A 19,787-nucleotide genomic window follows, 5' to 3' on the forward strand; every position below is an offset into this window, starting at 1 on the left:
TTTTAATTACATTTTATATCATTTGACAATATATGTTATTGCATGACTCTCAATTTTAATTTCATTTTTCACGCACACTAGTTTTATTATAGCAATATTAAAGTATTATTTTAATTATACGACAATTTTATTTAACAAAAATGTACTATATTTTTTAGTTTCATTTTCACACACTAGTTTCATTATAGTAACATTAAAGTATCATTTTAATTCTACTACAGTTTCATTCGACGACATGATCAACATAACGATGTGTGGTTCATGGTCTACTGTATAACAACGATAAAAGGTCACAACCACTATTTAATAGTGTGTATTGAATAAAACTCATCTTATAATTCTAGCATTAGTCGACAAATTAAAGAACCACAAAGAAAAATCACTATGCATTAATAACCTTATTCTGTTCTATGTAAACATGTGTAACATGACTTTTTATTAATGTCACATTTCTTGTTTGCAAAATTATATATGAGAAATATATAACATTCTGAAAAAAATTAAAAAAATCTAAGAATAAAAAGTTGCATAGAAAAGCAACATGTGTTGGGACTTTGGAATTAGGAATTCAACATATGGTAAACAAGTTAGCCGAGCTTTAGAATTCTTTAACCTTAATGAAGACTGTCTTGTTGATGATTACTCTCTCCATTCCCAAAAAAAGATAAAACTTAAAAAGAAGAAGAAAGCAAGAATTGCATTGTTTTTTATAGAGGAAAATTCACTATAGTCATTTCAAGATATGTATTAGGTAAAATTAAATTTTGTATTTTTTTAAAACTATCTACTGAAGCACAAAAATACCCTCTCCATTGAGGCTCAAACCCACGACATCCCATTTGAAAAAATCATTCTGTTCCACTAGATCACAAGGCTATTAACAAGTAAATTTAATTTTTGCATAATAACTCACAAACTATTAAAAAACATAAGTTATATGAAAAAATTATATACAGCAATTTTAACAAAAAAAAAGAAAATTGTTGATAAGAACTAAATTCAACCCACTTTTTTGGGACAGAATTATAGCTTTGGCAAAGTTTAAAGTGGGCTTGGAGATGAGGTCATAATCAATTAAAGGAAGCACGTTTGGACCTTTGAACAATTATGTGAATCCAGTACTGTACTTCACATATCTTTTGAAACTTGAGCTTGATGTACCATATGAATCTTCTATTATACTTTATGCCCAATTTCACTAGTGCTATTTTTTTTTTAATAATTTAAATTGTAATAAGTTTTCTATATCAAAAGACAAATTGAGATGTTGATGTTTATCTTATGTATGTAAAAATGAATAAATAAATAAATAATAATTATGAAAGGGCCAATGCCACAATTCATTGAGGAAGCTAAATGGTGGCTTGACGGGACGAGAGAATTACTTTCCGAGCGATCTACCGTGAACAGAATAAAGTTGATAATAGACTTGCACATATGGGAGCACTACAACAGGAAGAGTGGAAGATCCTCAACACTTGCCCCCTGGAAGTGACGAGGACTATATGAATGACATGGCGCAGGTTACATTTGTCTGCAGAGTTTGGGAGACAAGCTAGTTCCGTGTGTTCTCTCACTTGAATTGTTTCCCAATTGTCAATGTAATCCATGCTTTTCAATTTCAACCAATTTGATCATCGAATTGTTTAAAACTTCGTCAATTAAACACTTTCAGGACCAAAATGTGATTTCCACATTTTTAAAATTTAGATCAATACTAGTAATTACTTGTTTATTTGATATTATACCATTTTGAAATATCTTGCAGGCTTCCTATTTCTAATGGACTTGGCTGAAGCACAACATCAGGATGGTGTTTTATTCACAAAGTGTTTAGTTATTGCGTTTAAATTAAACTATATTTAATTAAAGTTATAGTGTTTATCGTGCTTGAATTGAAGTTAGTATTTGATGCAACTTTTATACTGTGATTGCTAAGCCTCGATCATGTGTTCTTGTTCACAAGTCACAATCTATCACTCAAAGCCAACTAAGCTGCACGTATGATTGTACAATAGCTGCATAGACTACTTGCTTAAACTACCAACGTTATTATATATACCTATTAAACTTCATTAATATTGTGGCTTACTCAAATCAGTTTCTAGTACTCTCTTAATTCAATTCAATGTGTCTTAATGACATATTGACATAGATTAATTTAAGACAAAAATAGGAATTAACTTCAAATGTAATATGTTATGAATTTGATTGGTTATTTTGAATCTTATCCTTTCTTGTTGATCTATATATATACCGCATAAAGTTTGCATAAACTTCAATTCTCATCCATTGAGGTGAATCGACCACACTTGAAAACCATAAAACCACTAACAATTTCACCCAAAAAAAAAAAGCCATGTTCTCAAAGTTGATTTTCTTTGTTGTTCTCTTGCTTATTCCTAATGGTTAGTTGCTCTACAATGTTATTGTTTTTATATATTGCTGCATAGTATATAATATAATCAAGAGTTAATATCCGATTTGATCACTCGACTATTAAGATTTCACCACTTTGATCATCAACTCCGGAATTTATTCAATTTCATTCCCAATTATGCAATTTTTAACCAAAACGGTCCTAACTAGGACTATTTTAGGCAAAATTAAAATTGCATAATTAGAGATGAAATTGATAATATGAGCAATTTTGGAAGTTGGAGACCAAAGTGGTGAAATATTAATAATCGAGTGACCAAATTGGGTATTAACTTGTATAATCAATTATAAATAAGTCTATAGATGAGTATAAAAAAATTGATATTTTTTAAATGTTTCAAATTTGAGACTAAAAAATAAACAATTTAAATGTTTTGTAGGATTCCTATTCTCAATGGATTTTGCAGAAGCACGAGGTGATACAAGCATAATTGTATGCAAATCTGATCGTGATTTCATTAAATACTGCAAATTTTTTCATGCTGGTAAACCATTTTGCTTCTTCAATCAATGTGAATGCGGTAAACCCCCTTCTTTGAAACATGATGATGGTGCCCCAACTGCGTCACCTCCGACAAACTATGACATATTGATCTAAATACTAGCAGTGTTAACAAAAAAAATATGTATACTTTGATCTATTAATTTTGTCATCACAAGATCGATCTATTAATTTTGTCATCACAAGATCAACAGAATATTGATATATGTTTTTTTGTAATGGATCAATTTCAAGAAGTTAATAAAGAGATTTAATTTGAAATTAATCACGTATGACTATTGGTGGCCGTTTCGTTTTATTTGATTCATTTTTTTTATTTTTTTTTCATTTTTCTGGCTAGACTTTATATAGTTTTTTTTTCACTAATAAATTTCCATCATTTCAAGCAAAAATATAAAAATAATTTATCTATAAGGTTTTAAAAAATAAAATCCGTTTGCTTTCAATAAAAAAAAAAGTCCGTTTGTTCCATCAGCGACTTGTGAATTAATCGACTACAGTGCTCCGACATATACGAGTTAATTAAGAATTTATATACTATATAGTAATCAAATATAAAAAGAATAAAATATATGAAGTTTTTTTTTTCACACAAATACATCATACATTAAAAATTCTCGTTGATGCACATTTTGCAATAGTCAAATTTAAACTCCAAACAAGGGGCCTCTCGCTATTCCTGTCCCACCAATAAAAAAATGATCTTGAAAAATTATCAACGTCTAACAACTGACATACCTGATACCAAATGAAAAATCTAAATTATAGTTGTTTCCAATATCAATCTCATTTTTTATATATCAAGTTAATTAATTTATTAATTATTATTAACAATTTTCTTAAATTTTTGGATATGATTCATCGTATACATTTACTTTGTTATAATTTATCTCCTAATGAAAATTTATGGGGTTGCCACTAACAAAACTATAAAGATATTAAATTTTCATCCGTAATAATAAAATTCTTTTTATTCATGAATTATTCTAAATTGATTGACCAATTCAGCAATTCAAGAATCTACTTATTAATCAAGTTCCCAAAAAATGATATATTTCCTTCTTCTAAAGTTTGAAGGTATACATAGTTGCATTTTCTATCTTTAATCCAAAAAGAATGCCATGGAAACATTCTCTACAAAGTTGTTTCTCTTCATTGCTCTCCTGCTTATTACAAATGGAGAGTTTTCTACCATCATCCTTTTACCAAAATTAAAATATATAGAGATAAAATCTTACCATTATTTACTTAATTTAGTTCATAGAAGTATATAATATTATTTAAAAAAAATTAACAAATTATTATACATAGGGACATTATTTGTTCCTCAATAATAAAAAATAATCATTACTTTTTAAAGTAAACGGAGTTTTAATTTATTATTGTAAGTAGAATTTTGAATTTCAATTTTCTCAATTGACCAACTAATTCATAATTTTATAAGTTTTGCTTTGATAGTAGCTCGGTGGTGCATGATTCGAATCCTATTAAGTTGATTCCGATTTAGAATAAAAATGTGACCGTAGAATATTAACAATTCAATATTAATAAATTAATTATCTAACATATCCCATTTCCGTTAATGCTTCATTAATTTTGTCTAACTCAAATCGGTTTCGAATATTCTTTTGGTTTGTTGTGTATTAATTAAGAAGAGATAGATTAATTTAAGATAAAAGTGGAAATTAATTTTAGAAATCGTATGTTATGAACTTAAATTGTTTTTGAATGAATTTTATAAAACTGTCTCAAAAAATAGTTTTCTAGCTTCCTCTATATATAGTTATATACCCACAAGTGTTTCATAAACTTATCATCCATTGAAGTGTATTGACCACACTTAAAACCCATAAAATATTTCACAATTTTAACCCAAATAAGAAGCCATGGAATTGGTCTCCTCAAAGATGATTTTCTTTGTTGTTCTCTTGATTATTTCAAATGGTAAGTTGCTCTACAATGCTGTCGTTTTTATGTATTGCATAGTACATAGTGGCATATCTAGTTATAAATTAAATAATGCTAAATACCCCTCCTATGCCAATTACCTTGTGGTTTAATGGCATGAAGTGATTCTCCCAAATGGAAGCTCATAAGTTTGAACCTCAGTGGTGGGAGTGGTATTGACTCTTTGTACTTCAGTAGATTCAAAAAGTAGTTATGAACAACTACTACATTGTAATAGAGTCAGTGATATTATATGAGAAAGGGAAAATTAATGAGGGGTAAAACACATTTTTCTTATAAATAAATAAGTGTATAGTATGAGTATAAAGAAATTTTTCTTATAAATAAGTTTATAGTATGAGTATAAAGAATCCATTTTTTTCAAAAAAAAAATAAAATCATATTTGAGATTAGAAAATAAGTAACTAAAATATTTTGCAGGCTTCCTATTTTCAATAGATTTCGTAGAAGCACGAGGTGGGGCAGGGACGAACGTATGTAGATCTGCTCGTGATTGCATTAAATATTGCAAGTTTTTTAATGCTGGTAAACCCTTTTGTTTCTTCGGAAAATGTGGATGCGGTGAAACACCTTCCTTGGAACATGATGAGATCCCAACTGCATCCCCTCCGACATACTTTGACATATTGATATAATACTAGTAGTGTTAACGCATTATGTATACAATAAACTATTAATTTTGTCATCAATTACATATAATTTAAATATTTAAAATGCCAACGATCAATAGATTGTTGACATATGTTCTTTTGTGATCGATCAATTTCAAGACGTCAATAAAAAAGCTTAATTTGAAATTAATCATGACGCATTGTTGGTTGTTGTTTCGTTTTATTTGATTATACTCATTTTTTTTCTGGCTAGACCGTATATAAGAATCATTAGTTTGTTAATAAATTTTCATCTTTTCAAACAAAAAGATATACATTTGGGATGGTAAGGAAGATACCATCACACTACATGATAGTAGGCTAGTATATCGTGCGCATTGTTTCAAATATTTCTCCAAACATTTATAGATATTCTAACTGTTTGAAGAAGTTACGAGGAAGTTTAAGTGCTGGTTGAATTTTTTTTTCTTTAAAAGAGTTTTGATTGGGTAATATCCATTCAAGAAAGTTCAGTGTGATCCCTATTTAAAAATCATTGTAGGGGGAGGGGAGGGGATTCTCAACTCTCAAGAAGTTGCAGAAAATGAAGATTGAATTGAACTCCAAGAAGTAATTAATGTGTTAGTTTATAATTAGAAGGAACACCACAAAGCTACAAAATTTGCAAATCCACACTTCATCTCTATCTTAAAGCAAAAACAGCATGGATTTGCCTCTTCCATTCCATGGTATATCACTCACTCTAATCCATGAATTCTTCTGATCTTCTGTCCCGCAACATTAAAATTCCCAATCCACCAAGTGCTAATGTTGTGCATATTAGAGATACTTGGGTGGGAACATGCCAACATTAAAATTCACATTCCTCGAAGACCAAAGAAAATAAGATAAAGTTACATGTCAACAAACAAACTTCTAGACAACGGTTATTTAAGTGTTATTCATTAGAAACTTGAAAAATAAAATAACACAAATTATTTATTATGTACAAAATATTTTTGAAATGTAAAAAAGTTTTGAATTTTTTCGCACAAATACATCATAAATTCAAAAATTTTATTGATGCACATTTTGTAGTAGTCAAAGAACCCCAAATAAGGGTCGGGTCTCTCACTGTTCCTGTCTCACCAACGAAAAAATGATCTTAAAAAATTATCAACGTACAACGTAACAACTGACATACCAAATGAGAAATCTAAATTATAGTTTGTATCCAATATAAATCTCATTTTTATATATCAAGTTAATAAATTTATTAATTATTATTAACAATTTTCTTAAATTTTTGGATATGATTCATCATAATACATTTACTTTGTTACAATTTATCTTCTATTAAAAATTTGTGAGATTGCCACTAACGATAAAACTATAATAAAGACAACAAATTTTCACTCGTGGTACACCGTGCCAAGGCACTAAAATTACAGTGAAGCACACCAGGGAACTAGATTAAATCAAAAATTGATTTTTGGCGAAAGTAACAACAAGAGGAAGCATGGATCACGCTAATTAATAGGGGTTTGTATTGCAAAAATTATGCTTCAGTACTATCCAGTGGATGTGTTTCCCTCTAAAACTATTATTGCAGCACTTAATTTTATAAAAAATTATGTTAGAAGTCATACTTATGCATTCTTAAAATATTCTTTTATGTAAAATTTAATAATTTAAAAATATACACTAATTTAGAAGTCATATTCTTATGTTAGAAGTCATACTTATGTTAGAAACACTAATTTAAAAATATACATTAGACATTGGATTGTTCTTGCAATGCACGTGTGCGTGTGGTAACTAATAACTTCATAAGTTTTGCTTTGTTAGTAGTTTTGCGTGATGCATAATTTGAATCCTATTAAGAACGAATTGAATATGACTAACAAGTTGATTCCTACTTAGAATTAAATGTGACTATTTTAAAATATTTTGCAAACTTCCAATTTCCATTAATGGACTTGAAAGAAGCACAACATTTAAGACTTCATCTAAAATAGGGCCACCAACTCATCCGTTTCGAATACTCTTTTAATTTGTTGTGTGTATTAATTAAGAAGATATAGATTAATTTAAGATAAACGTAGAAATTAATTTTAGAAATCGTTATGTTATGAACTTAAATTGTTTTTGAATGAATTTTATAAAACTGTCTCTAAAAGTAACTTTCTTGCTCTATATATACCCCATAAGTGTTTCATAAACTTATCATCCATTAAAGTGAATTCACCACACTTAAAACCCATAAAATATCTCACAATTTTAACCCAAAAATAAGAAGCCATGGAATTGGTCTCCTCAAAGTTGATTTTCTTTGTTTTTCTCTTGATTATTCCAAATGGTAAGTTGCTCTACAATTAATGTATCGTTTTTATCTATTGCATACTACATAGTGGCATATCTAATTATAAATAATTTTATAGTATGAGTATAAATAATTCATTTTATTTTTTTTTAAAAAATCATATTCGAGACTAAAAAATAAGTTGCAGGTTTTCTATTTTCAATGGATTTCGTAGAAGCACAAGGTGGGGCAGGGCCGAACATATGTAAATCTGCTAGTGATTGTATTAATTATTGCAAGTTTTTTAATGCTGGTCCACCCTATTGTCTCTCCGGAAGATGTGGATGCGGTAATCCCCCTACTTTGAAACATGATGGGATATAATACTAGTACGTAGTGTTAAAGTATTATGTATACGTTGATCTATTAATTTTGTCATCAATTAAATAAAATTTAAATATTTAAAATGTTAAAGATCAATAGATTGTTGGCATATGCTCTTTTGTGATTGATCAATTTCAAGACGTCAATAAAAGATGTTATAAATTAACAACTACACTTTGGTGATCATTTTTGTATCGTTTGGCTCAGTTTTCATTTTCTTTTTGCTAGACTAGCTTTATACCATTTCATAAAACAAACGATATCTTGGGGAGAATGAATTTTATCTTTATAAAGAAAGATATATATATATATATATATATATATATATATATATATGGTTTAAAAGAGCTGAATATATTTAATGCATTGAATAATTGGTGTATCTCTATTTTTTGCCTTATTAAAATAGTTGTTTATGGTGTTTAAATTTTTTATTTTATAAATTATAAAAAATTATTTAATATTGATTATTAAAATGTTGAAACTCAAAATATAAAGCGGTGCTTATAAATCAATTTTAACCTACCTTATACAAATAACAAGGTCCAAGATTAAACTTATGAAATATAAGAAGAAAAAAAAAACAAAATTCTCAAGTTGCAAAATAAATTGAGTTTTGATTGAGTAATATTCATTCAAGAAAGTTCATTGTGATCCCTATTTAAAAATCATTGTAGAGGGTGAGGGGGGCAATCTCAAGTCTCAAGAAGTAGCAGAAAATGAAGATTGAATTGAACTACAAGAAGTAATTAATCTGTTAGTTTATCATCGACCAAAGGAAAAGAAAACCTAAGCGACTGATATCAGATGAGAATGTATTTCTGTATATTATTGAAAGTAAAGACCACGAAGACATAAATAAAAGGTAGGGGTGAGCGTAATTTGGATTACCCGAACTAACACCCGAAATCCGAACCGAATTTTAAATTTTGGGTGAACCCAAATAGTTATCGGTTCGGATATTTTAAATTTTGGTATATCCGAATATAAATTTGGTTCGGATATCGGGTGTTAAAAATTTACCCACACCCGACCCGAAACCCGAACTAACCAAAATTTTATTATAAATATAATAATATATATTATATATTTAGTTATCAATGTATTTCATAATTAATAATATATTACTTTTAAAAAGTTTATTGGTTAATTATTACTATTTGTCTTATTTTTAGTTTGATAGTATATGAAAAAAAATATAAATAATAAAATAATAAAAACATAAAAAATTAAAATTGATAAAAATAAAATTTTGGGTGTATCCAAACTAACCCGAAATAAACCCGAAATAATTTCACCCGAACCGAACATATCCGAATTAAATTTGGTTCGGATATCGGGTGTCAAAAACATCACCCGAAATTTTCGGATATCCGAAATAAAATTCGGGTATCACCCGAACCGAACCGACGCCCACCCCTAAATAAAACTGAAAGTCTTATATATATACAGAATAAACAAGACCAGAGTCCAATATAAAGAAGAATACAAGTATAGATAGATTCCTAACAATAAGAAGGAACACCACAAAGCTACAAAGTTTGATTTGCCTCTTCCATTCCATTCCATTCCATGGTCTGCTCTCAAATATATCACTCACTCTAATCCATGAATTCTTCTTATGTCCCGCAAAAATGTAGGAGTAGACACTCACTTCCTGTCAACATTTCAACAAACAAACTTCTAGATAACAGTTATCATCAGTCATTAATTAGAAACTTGAAAAATAAAATAACATAATTAAATTATTTCTTATGTACAAAATATTTTTGAAATGTAAAAAATTTTGAAGATTTTTCACACAAATACATCATAAATTCAAAATTTTTATTGATGCACATTTTGCCCTACTCAAATCTGAACTCCAAATAAGGGCCGAGCCTCTCACAGTTTAACTGTTCCTGTCCCACAAACGAAAATTGATCTTGAAAAATTATCAACGTCTAACAATTGACATACCAAATGAGAAATCTAAATTATAGTTGTATCCAATGTAAATCTCACTTTTATATATCAAGTTAAACAATTTATTAATTATTATTAACAATTTTCTCAAATTTTTGGATATGATTCATCGTAATACATTTACTTTGTTATAATTTATCTCCGATTGAAAATTTGTAGGATTGCCACTAACGATAAAGTTATAATAAAGACAATAAAATTTCACCAGTGGTACACTGCGCCAACACACTAAAATAAAAGGTTGATTTTTGGGGAAAGTGGCAACATGAGGAAGTAAGGATCACCTAATTAATAGAGTTTTCTGTTGTAAAAATTGTGCTTGGATACTATCTAATGAGTGTGTTTTCCTCAAAAACTATTATTGCAACACTTAATTTTATAAAAAAATTAATAATCTTGCATTTATATAAATTTAGAAACACTAATTTAAAAATACAAATTGGACATTGGACAGCGCAATGCTTGTGTGATAACTAGTATCTTTATAAATTTTGCTTTGTTCGTTAGTATACTACAAAACAAGTGGAAATAGAGACGGACAAAATCCGTCGCTAAAAGAGTTTAGCGGTGGATTAGCTACGAAATCAGTCCGTCACAAAAATCCTCTTCACTATAATTTAGCGACAAAATTTTTATCCGTCGCTAGATCTAGCGACGAAAATATCTGTCGCTAAGTAAAATTAATCCATCGCTAAATTTCTTCCTGCGACAAATTTGATGATGAAATTTGTGAGGGAATAACAACTTTTGTCGCTAAATTCGAATCCTGTTTAAGAACGAATATGACTAAAAAGTTGATTCCTACTTAGAATTAAATGTTACCTCAGAATATATTTTAAGAATTCAATATCAATAAATTAAATAGGGAAAATGGAACTTTTTCCCCATATGTTATGTGCTTATAGCACTTTCGTCCCCTGTGTTATTAAAGTGGCAGTTTTTCCCCTCAGTTATTTTAAAAGTGGTAGTTTTCTCCCTTGTAATATTAAATTGACATTTTTGACCTTAAAAATAACCATTTCATTTATTTTTATTCTCCAACCAATTATTACTAATATGTATAGAAGATCACAGTTCGATACGAATCTAATCGAACACTGTAGCAATTGAACTTAAATAGTATAGACGGTTACGGTTACGATTCAGAACCGAAAAAATAAAATAAAATAATTGTTGAATTTAGACTATTTTTAAATTAGAAATAAAATTATAAAAATAAATAAATAAATAAATAAATAAGTTTTGATTGGCAGTTCAAAATCGAAATTGGAACCGAACCGTACCGATTTATCAAAATAAGTGTTTGATCATTTTTACTATATATGACTGTGGTTAAGTTTCGGTTCACGGTTCAACAATTATTTAATTTTATTTTTTCGGTTATGAATCGTAATAACTAGAACCGTCCATACTATTTCGATATGATTGCTACAGTGTTTGGTTAGGTTCGAACCGAATCGTGATCATCCATACCTATAATTAATAATTTGTTGGAAAAAAAATAGATGAAATAATTATTTTTAAGGATAACAATGTCAATTTAACATTTCGGGAGAAAAACTGTCACTTTAATAATACAGGGGGAAAAAGTGCTATAAGCACATAACATAGGGGGAAAAAGTGCTCTAATATATTCTATTTTAAAATATTTTGCAAACTTCCAATTTCCATTAATGGACTTGAAAGAAGCACAACATTTAAGACTTCATTTGAAATAGGGCCACCAACTCTGCTTCATTAATTTTGTTTAACTCAAATCTGTTTCGAATACTCTTTTAATTTGTTGTGTGCATTAATTAAGAAGAGATAGATTAATTTAAGATAAATGTAGAAATTAATTTTAGAAATCATTATGTTATGAATTTAAATTGTTTTTGAATGAATTTTATAAAACTGTCTCCAAAAGTAGCTTTCTTGCTCTATATATACCCCACAAGTGTTTCATAAACTTATCATCCATTAAAGTGAATTCACCACACTTAAAACCCATAAAATATCTCACAATTTTAACCCAAAAATAAGAAGCCATGGAATTGGTCTCCTCAAAGTTGATTTTCTTTGTTTTTCTCTTGATTATTCCAAATGGTAAGTTGCTCTACAATTAATGTATCGTTTTTATCTATTACATACTACATAGTGGCATATCTAATTATAAATAATTTTATAGTATGAGTATAAAGAATTCATTTTATTTTTAAAAAAAATCATATTCGAGACTAAAAAATAAATTGCAGGTTTTCTATTTTCAATGGATTTCGTAGAAGCACAAGGTGGGGCAGGGCCGAACATATGTAAATCTGCTAGTGATTGTATTAACTATTGCAAGTTTTTTAATGCTGGTCCACCTTATTGTCTCTCCGGAAGATGTGGATGCGGTAATCCCCCTACTTTGAAACATGATGGGATATAACACTAGTACGTAGTGTTAAAGTATTATGTATATGTTAATCTATTAATTTTGTCATCAATTACATAAAATTTAAATATTTAAAATGTTAAAGATCCATAGATTGTTGGCATATGCTCTTTTGCGATTGATCAATTTCAAGACGTCAATAAAAGATGTTATAAATTAACAACTACACTTTGATAATCATTTTTGCATCGTTTAGCTCATTTTTCATTTTCTTTTTACTAGACTAGCTTTATACCATTTCATAAAACAAACGTTATCTTGGGGAGAACTTTATCTTTATGAAAAAAGATATATGTTGTTTAAGATTGTGATCCCTATTTAAAAATCATTGTAGAGGGGGAGGGGGGCAATCTCAAGTCTCAAGAAGTAGCAGAAAATGAAGATTGAATTGAACTCCAAGAAGTAATTAATTTGTTAGTTTATCACCGGCCATAGGAAAAGAAAACCTAAGCAACTGATACCAGATGAGAATGTATTTCTGTATATTATTGAAAGTAAAGACCACAAAGACATAAATATAACGGAGAGTCCTATACAGAATACACAAGACCAAAGTCCAATATAAAGTAGAATATAGATAGATTCCTAACCATTAGAAGGAACACCACAAAGCTACAAAGTTTGATTTGCCTCTTCCATTCCATTCCATGGTCTGCTCTCAAATATATCACTCACTCTAATCCATGAATTCTTCTTATGTCCCGCAAAAATGTAGGAGTAGACACTCACTTCCTGTCAACATTTCAACAAACAAACTTCTAGATAACAGTTATCTTTAGAGTTATTCATTAGAAACTTGAAAAATAAAATAACATAAATTATTTCTTATGTACAAAATATTTTTGAAATGTAAAAAAATTTTGAAGATTTTTCACACAAAGACATCATAAATTCAAAATTTTTATTGATGCACATTTTGCCCTAGTCAAATCTGAACTCCAAATAAGGGCCAAGCCTCTCACAGTTTTACTGTTCCTGTCCCACCAACGAAAATGATCTTAAAAAATTATCAACGTCTAACAACTGACATACCAAATGAGAAATCTAAATTATAGTTGTATCCAATATAAATCTATCTCATTTTTATATATCAAGTTAAACAATTTATTAATTATTATTAACAATTTTCTCACATTTTTGGATATGATTCGTCGTAATACATTTACATTGTTATAATTTATCTCCGATTGAAAATTTGTGGGATTGCCACTAACGATAAAGCTATAATAAAGACAATAAAATTTCACCCGTGGTACATTGCGCCAACGCACTAAAAAAAAAGTTCATTTTTGGGGGAAGTGGCAACATGAGGAAGCATGGATCACGCTAATTAATAGAGTTTTGTGTTGCAAAAGTTATGCTTGTATACTATCCAATGAGTATGTTTTCCTCTAAAACTATTGTTGCAGCACTTAATTTTATAAAAAATTATATCACAGGTCATAGTTATGCATTTTTAAAGTATTTACTTTTATGAAAAATTTAATAATCTTGCATTTATATAAATTTAGAAACACTAATTTAAAAATACAAATTGGACATTGGACTATTTGCTCAATGCCCGTGTGATAACTAGTAACTTCATAAACTTTGCTTTGTTCATTAGTACACTACAAAAAAAAGTGGAAATAGTGACGGACAAAATCCGTCGCGACAGATTAGCTACGAAATCAGTCTGTCACAAAAACCCTCCTCGCTAGAATTTAGAGACAAAATTTTTATCCGTCGCTAGACCTAGCAACGGAAATATCTGTCGCTAAGTAAAACAAATCCGTCGCTAAATTTTTCTGGCGACGAATTTGATGATAAAATTTGTGAGGGAATAACGACAACTTTTGTCACTAAATCTAGCTACGTAGTTGTGTGTGGTGCATAATTCGAAAACGAATATGACTAACAAGTTGATTCCTACTTAGAATTAAATGTTACCGCAGAATATATTAAATATCTAATATATTCTATTTTAAAATATTTTGCAAACTTCCAATTTCCATTAATGGACTTGAAAGAAGCACAACATTTAAGACTTCATTTAAAATAGGGCCACCAACTCTGCTTCATTAATTTTGTTTAACTCAAATCCGTTTCGAATACTCTTTTAATTTGGTGTGTGTATTAATTAAGAAGAGATAGATTAATTTAAGATAAAAGTAGAAATTAATTTTTGAAATCGTTATGTTATGAACTTAAATGGTTTACTTTTGAATAAATTTTATAAAACTGCCTCCAAAAATAGCTTTCTTGCTCTATATATATGCCCGGATGCCCCACAAGTGTTTCATAAACTTATAGTCCATTGAAGTGAATAAACCACACTTAAAATCCATAAAATATATCACAATTTTAACCAAAAAACTAAATAAGAAGCCATGGAATTGGTCTCCTCAAAGTTGATTTTCTTTGTTGTTCTCTTGATTATTCCAAATGGTAAGTTGCTCTACAATTAATGTATCGTTTTTATCTATTGCATACTACATAGTGACATATCTAATTATAAATAATTTTATAGTATGAGTATAAAGAATTCATTTTTTTTTAAAATCATATTCATGTCTAAAAAATAAGTAATTAAAATATTTTGCAGGTTTCCTATTTTCAATGGATTTCGTAGAAGCATAAGGTGGGGCAGGGCCGAACGTATATAAATTTGCTAGTGATTGCATTAAATATTGCAAGTTTTTTAATGCTGGTGCACCCATTTGTCTCTTCGAAAAATGTGGGTGCGGTAAACCCCCTACTTTGAAACATGATGGGCTCCCAACTGCATCGCCTCCCACATACTATGACATATTGATATAATACAAGTAGTGTTAACATGTTATGTATACGTTCATCTATTAATTTTGTCATCAATTACATAAAATTTAAATATTTAAAATTCTAAAGATCAATATATTGTTGGCATATGCTCTTTTGTGATCGATCAATTTTAGAATGTCAATAAAAGATGTTATAAATTAACAACTACACTTTGGTGATCGTTTTTGTATCGTTTAGCTCATTTCTCATTTTCTTTTTGCTAAACTAGCTTTATACCATTTCATAAAACAAATGTTATCTTGGGGTGAACGTTATGTTTAGAAAGAAAGGAAGATATATGGTTTAAAAGAGCTGAATATATTTAATGCATTGAATAAGTGGTGTATTTCTATTTTTTGCCTTATTAAATGTATAAGTAATATATATATATATATATATATATATATATATATATATATATATATATATATATATCTTATTTCAAATTTTTATTTTAAGGATTTTTTTGGGGTACATTGTAATTTTAAAATAGTTGTTTATGGTGTTTAAATTTTTATTTTATAAATTATTTAATATTGATTATTAAAATGTTGAAACTCAATATAAAGCGGTGCTTATTCTACTAATTACACCATTTATAGAAAAACTAATAAAATTATTCTCAATTCTTTCCATTTGTACTTTATAGTAATTAAAATTTGCACGATCAACATTATAAAATTTTTACTTTGTAATATATTATTAAATAAAATGTTAAAGTTAATATATTGAATAAATAAACACTACAAGAAAAGAAGTAAAATACTAACAAATTTAGCAACACATTAAATAACATCTGTGAATTTTAGTGTTTTAACCACAAAAATACGCTAGTAATTAAACACCTATAGATCTCAGTAAAAAATATTTTTAAATTAAAGAACTGTACGTCAAATGCGCCTATACATTTAGGATTTCGTTTAAAATAATATGACAAATTTTAATGTTAGTTCTGAAAAAAAAATTGAAAATGACATTTAAGACTTGGTTTAAAATAATAGTTATGAACTATTAAAGACAACTTTTTTTTTAATTTCACTATATGCATGATGCAAAATGGTAAGACATGTATTTTTTTTTTCTCTTGATGACGAGGAAACCACTGAATCACTACATTGGTAAATTTTGCTTCTATGTTATAACCTATAATAAATCATACATACAGAAAATGTAAATAGCATTAAGAAAGCCCAGTGTAACGGACTCAACTGAAAGAGTGTTAACATAATAGTAAAAAAGTAATTCTATGTAACTAGTGTGATTGTGTGGCCATGCAAGTAGGGTTATTAACGTTAGTTAAATGAGCATTATTCTAATTCCTAAACCGCGAGGTCACCAACTTTGCTTCATTAACTTTGTCCTACTCGTGTTTTTTTTTTTTTTTGTTTTTGTTTTTGTTTTTGTTTTTGTTTTTTTTTTGTTTTTGTTTTGTCGTACTCGTTTTTACCAACAAAAATACTATAGTAATTAAATGCCTACAAATTTCCTTCCCCCTCCCCCTTAGCCGCAAATTATATTGTGGACCATGATCATGACTGATACTGCAGTTGTGTTGAATGGATAGTATATTTGTGTTGAAAAGATACTGCAGTTGTGTTGAAAAGAAACTGCAGTTGCGCTGAACAGAGACCGTTCATCCGTTCAACACAACTGCAGTATCATTTCAACACAACTGCACTATCCGTTCAACACAACTGCAGTATCAGTTCAACACAACTGCAGTTCCAAACGGATGACACGACCTCTGTTTCGCGCAACTGCAGTTCCCTTTCAACACAACTGCAATATCTGTTCAACATAACTGCAATATCCGCTCAACACAATTGCAGTATCAGCCATGATCTATGGTCCACAATGCATTATGGACCATGGTCCACGGTATAACGACTGCCCCTTAGCTTCCCCTTCCCCTTCCCCTTATTTCTAGTTTCCAATTTCTATGCTACATAGTATAGAAATATAAGTATCTAACAAATGAGAATTTCGAACAAGTATAAATGGAAGTTATAACTTAAACTAGACTTGGTCGGGGAACGTTAGGGTATAATTGGCAGGTCTAATTAGTAAAGGAATATGAATGTGTGTGTATATATATATATATATAGATATATAACGAATATCTTTTTTATTTAAAGAAACGACGCCGTTTTTGGACCATAGTTCAGACTATATATAACAACCGATTAATCCTTGGATGCTTGAGTTGTAGATAGAAAGATATACCCCGTATTATAAACACATTAAGAAAAGAAATGATATATAGAATCTAATTCAGTAAATTTATGGTGAGATGTGACAACAATCATTATTTCATGGAGCATGATCCACGCATTTGTGTGAATCATAAATAAAAAGTACATTTTGAATATATCAAAAGTACATTATATGTATACATAAAATACATTATTTAAAAATACATAATTTTTTTATATATTATCAAATAATATACATTCAATACAGAAATAATGTAATTTTAATATATTAAAAATATATATTGCAGTTATGATCTACACAATTATGCGGATCATAGTCTACACAATAATTTGAGATGCGGCGGGAGAAAGAGAATAATAAAAATAATAATTCACTCTTTTGTTAGATGAAATAGAAACAAACGGCAAGTAAAAATTGGGCTGCCCGCCTTCCCTGCCCGGCAAAGACTCCGCCTATAAGTAAACCCTAACCTAGCTTCTGCAATTCAATTCAATTCAATTCAGCTTAGATTATTCGTTTGGATTTGAGGAATAGCCATGGCCGCTAACACATCTGGTGTCTCCAATCCGAAACTGGATGTCGAGTATGAGGATGAAGGTGATGATGATTGGAGCTCAGCCTCTGAGGTATGCGTTTGTTATTACACTACTACTTATTTGGCTTCCGATTTGCTCTCATCTCATTTCAAATTTGATTAATTTGTTTCAATATTGTGGTTTTAGTGGGATTACGTACTGCGTGAAATTTCATCCGGCAGTCTTAAAAAAGATGGTCCTGTGATCCATCATCTCTGCAAATTGGCTCTTATTCATTACCAGAATAGCTATGTATGTATACCTACAAATTTTGCATTCTCTGTTTGAATATATAATTTACTTACTAATTCCTTTAATTTTTTAGCAGCCAGGAGAAACTTACGAGTTTGTGAGCCTGCAGAAGGTACTGTGCGGGCTTGTTTCGGGTATAGAGTATTCCGTCACATTTTCGGCCAAAAATCTGAAGAGCAATGTGGTTGAAACATTTGAAGCTCGTGGTTATGATTTCATAGGAGAAGATGAGTTGAAAATAGTGAGTTGTGCTCTGAAAGAATAGGGTATTTAGCACAACTTTCTTGAAATAATAGGGTATTGTTTAAGAATTTCACCACTGCTCTCTATGTGGTTTTATTTTAGGATTTTGCTGTAATTTCCGCTGCTATATCAGATTATTATGTCTCGCTGGCTGGCTGTCTGTATTCGGAACTGAATCATGAATATTATGGTCTATTTTATTATTGTTTCTCTTTGCTGCTTTTTTTATTTTTTATTTTTTGTACTTCGGTAGATTAAAAAAGTATGTATAATGAGATACTACATCATAAAAGTATGTATGAACATATAATACATTGTAAAAATATGTATAAATAAATACTATATTGTAACAAAGTCAATAATATTGAAAAAAAAATATTGTAAAAGTAGAGCGCCTCAACATTAAAAATCTCCCAATTCACCAAGTGCTAATGTTCATATTACAGATACTTTGTTGGGAACAAAATCAACCATATCCCTTTGCTGCTGAATTTTTTGACCGAAAACTAAACGACTCACTTGTATTATTAACATTAGTGTATCCTGAATTTCACCACTCCAACCGGAGCTTCCTAACCTCATATAGTCTGGTTGGATCACTAGGGGCTTCCGATCCTGACCTCATTTACCACCTTCTAGTTGAATTCTTGATCATGTTCTCTTTTTTATATTTGACTCGAATCAATTAACATTATCAGTAATATTAGCTACTTTAATTTGTCTTGATTTGTCTCGAATCAATTAACATTATCATCAATATTAGCTACTTTAATTTGTTGGAGGGAAAATCTCATTTTGGTTTCTTCGTTACCATGACTATTAATCTCGAGATGCTCGAGTAGATAGAAAGAACCATGACTATTAATCATTGGATGCAAAACTTAAGCTTTGTGTTTGTAAAATAGTTTGCGATCAGTGTCTGACTGTATGAATTGTCTTCCATTGCTCATGTTCTGAGCTTGGACTTTAATTAATGAATTCTCTCGTCTTTATTTTCAACAAATTAATCATGGGATGCTTGAGTATTAGAAGCATGAGTGGATAAAAAGAAATATTATAAATACATTTAAGAAAAATGATATATGAAGAAGTAAATTTTTGATCATGGATGATAATTTTATTAATAATAAAAAGAAAA

At 29.1% G+C, this 19,787-nt stretch overlaps 1 protein-coding gene across 2 annotated transcripts; it reads left to right on the plus strand.

Moving 5' to 3' along the window:
- The first annotated feature begins 17,914 nt into the window (after positions 1–17,914).
- On the plus strand, positions 17,915–18,861 carry LOC116002928. 2 transcript variants are annotated; one of them, XM_031243118.1, is made up of 3 exons: positions 17,915–18,205; positions 18,302–18,406; positions 18,480–18,861. In XM_031243118.1, exons 1-3 carry the CDS (start codon positions 18,116–18,118, stop codon positions 18,669–18,671), a joined length of 387 nt encoding a protein of 128 aa, XP_031098978.1. In that variant the 5' UTR covers positions 17,915–18,115; the 3' UTR covers positions 18,672–18,861. The 2 variants fall into 2 exon arrangements, with proteins under 2 accessions (XP_031098978.1, XP_031098979.1); XM_031243119.1 differs by having other exon boundaries at positions 17,920–18,205; positions 18,483–18,861.
- Positions 18,862–19,787: the final 926 nt, after the last annotated feature.

Source organism: Ipomoea triloba, chromosome 13, assembly GCF_003576645.1.
Source record: "Ipomoea triloba cultivar NCNSP0323 chromosome 13, ASM357664v1".
Taxonomy (NCBI): Eukaryota; Viridiplantae; Streptophyta; class Magnoliopsida; order Solanales; family Convolvulaceae; genus Ipomoea; species Ipomoea triloba.

Coding starts and splice junctions, on each gene's coding strand:
- LOC116002928 (XM_031243118.1), top strand. CDS start 18,116: ATGGCCGCTAACACATCTGGTGTCTCCAATCCGAAACTGGATGTCGAG. Junction 18,206..18,301: donor ATTGGAGCTCAGCCTCTGAG/GTATGCGTTTGT, acceptor TTGTGGTTTTAG/TGGGATTACGTACTGCGTGA. Junction 18,407..18,479: donor TTCATTACCAGAATAGCTAT/GTATGTATACCT, acceptor TTAATTTTTTAG/CAGCCAGGAGAAACTTACGA.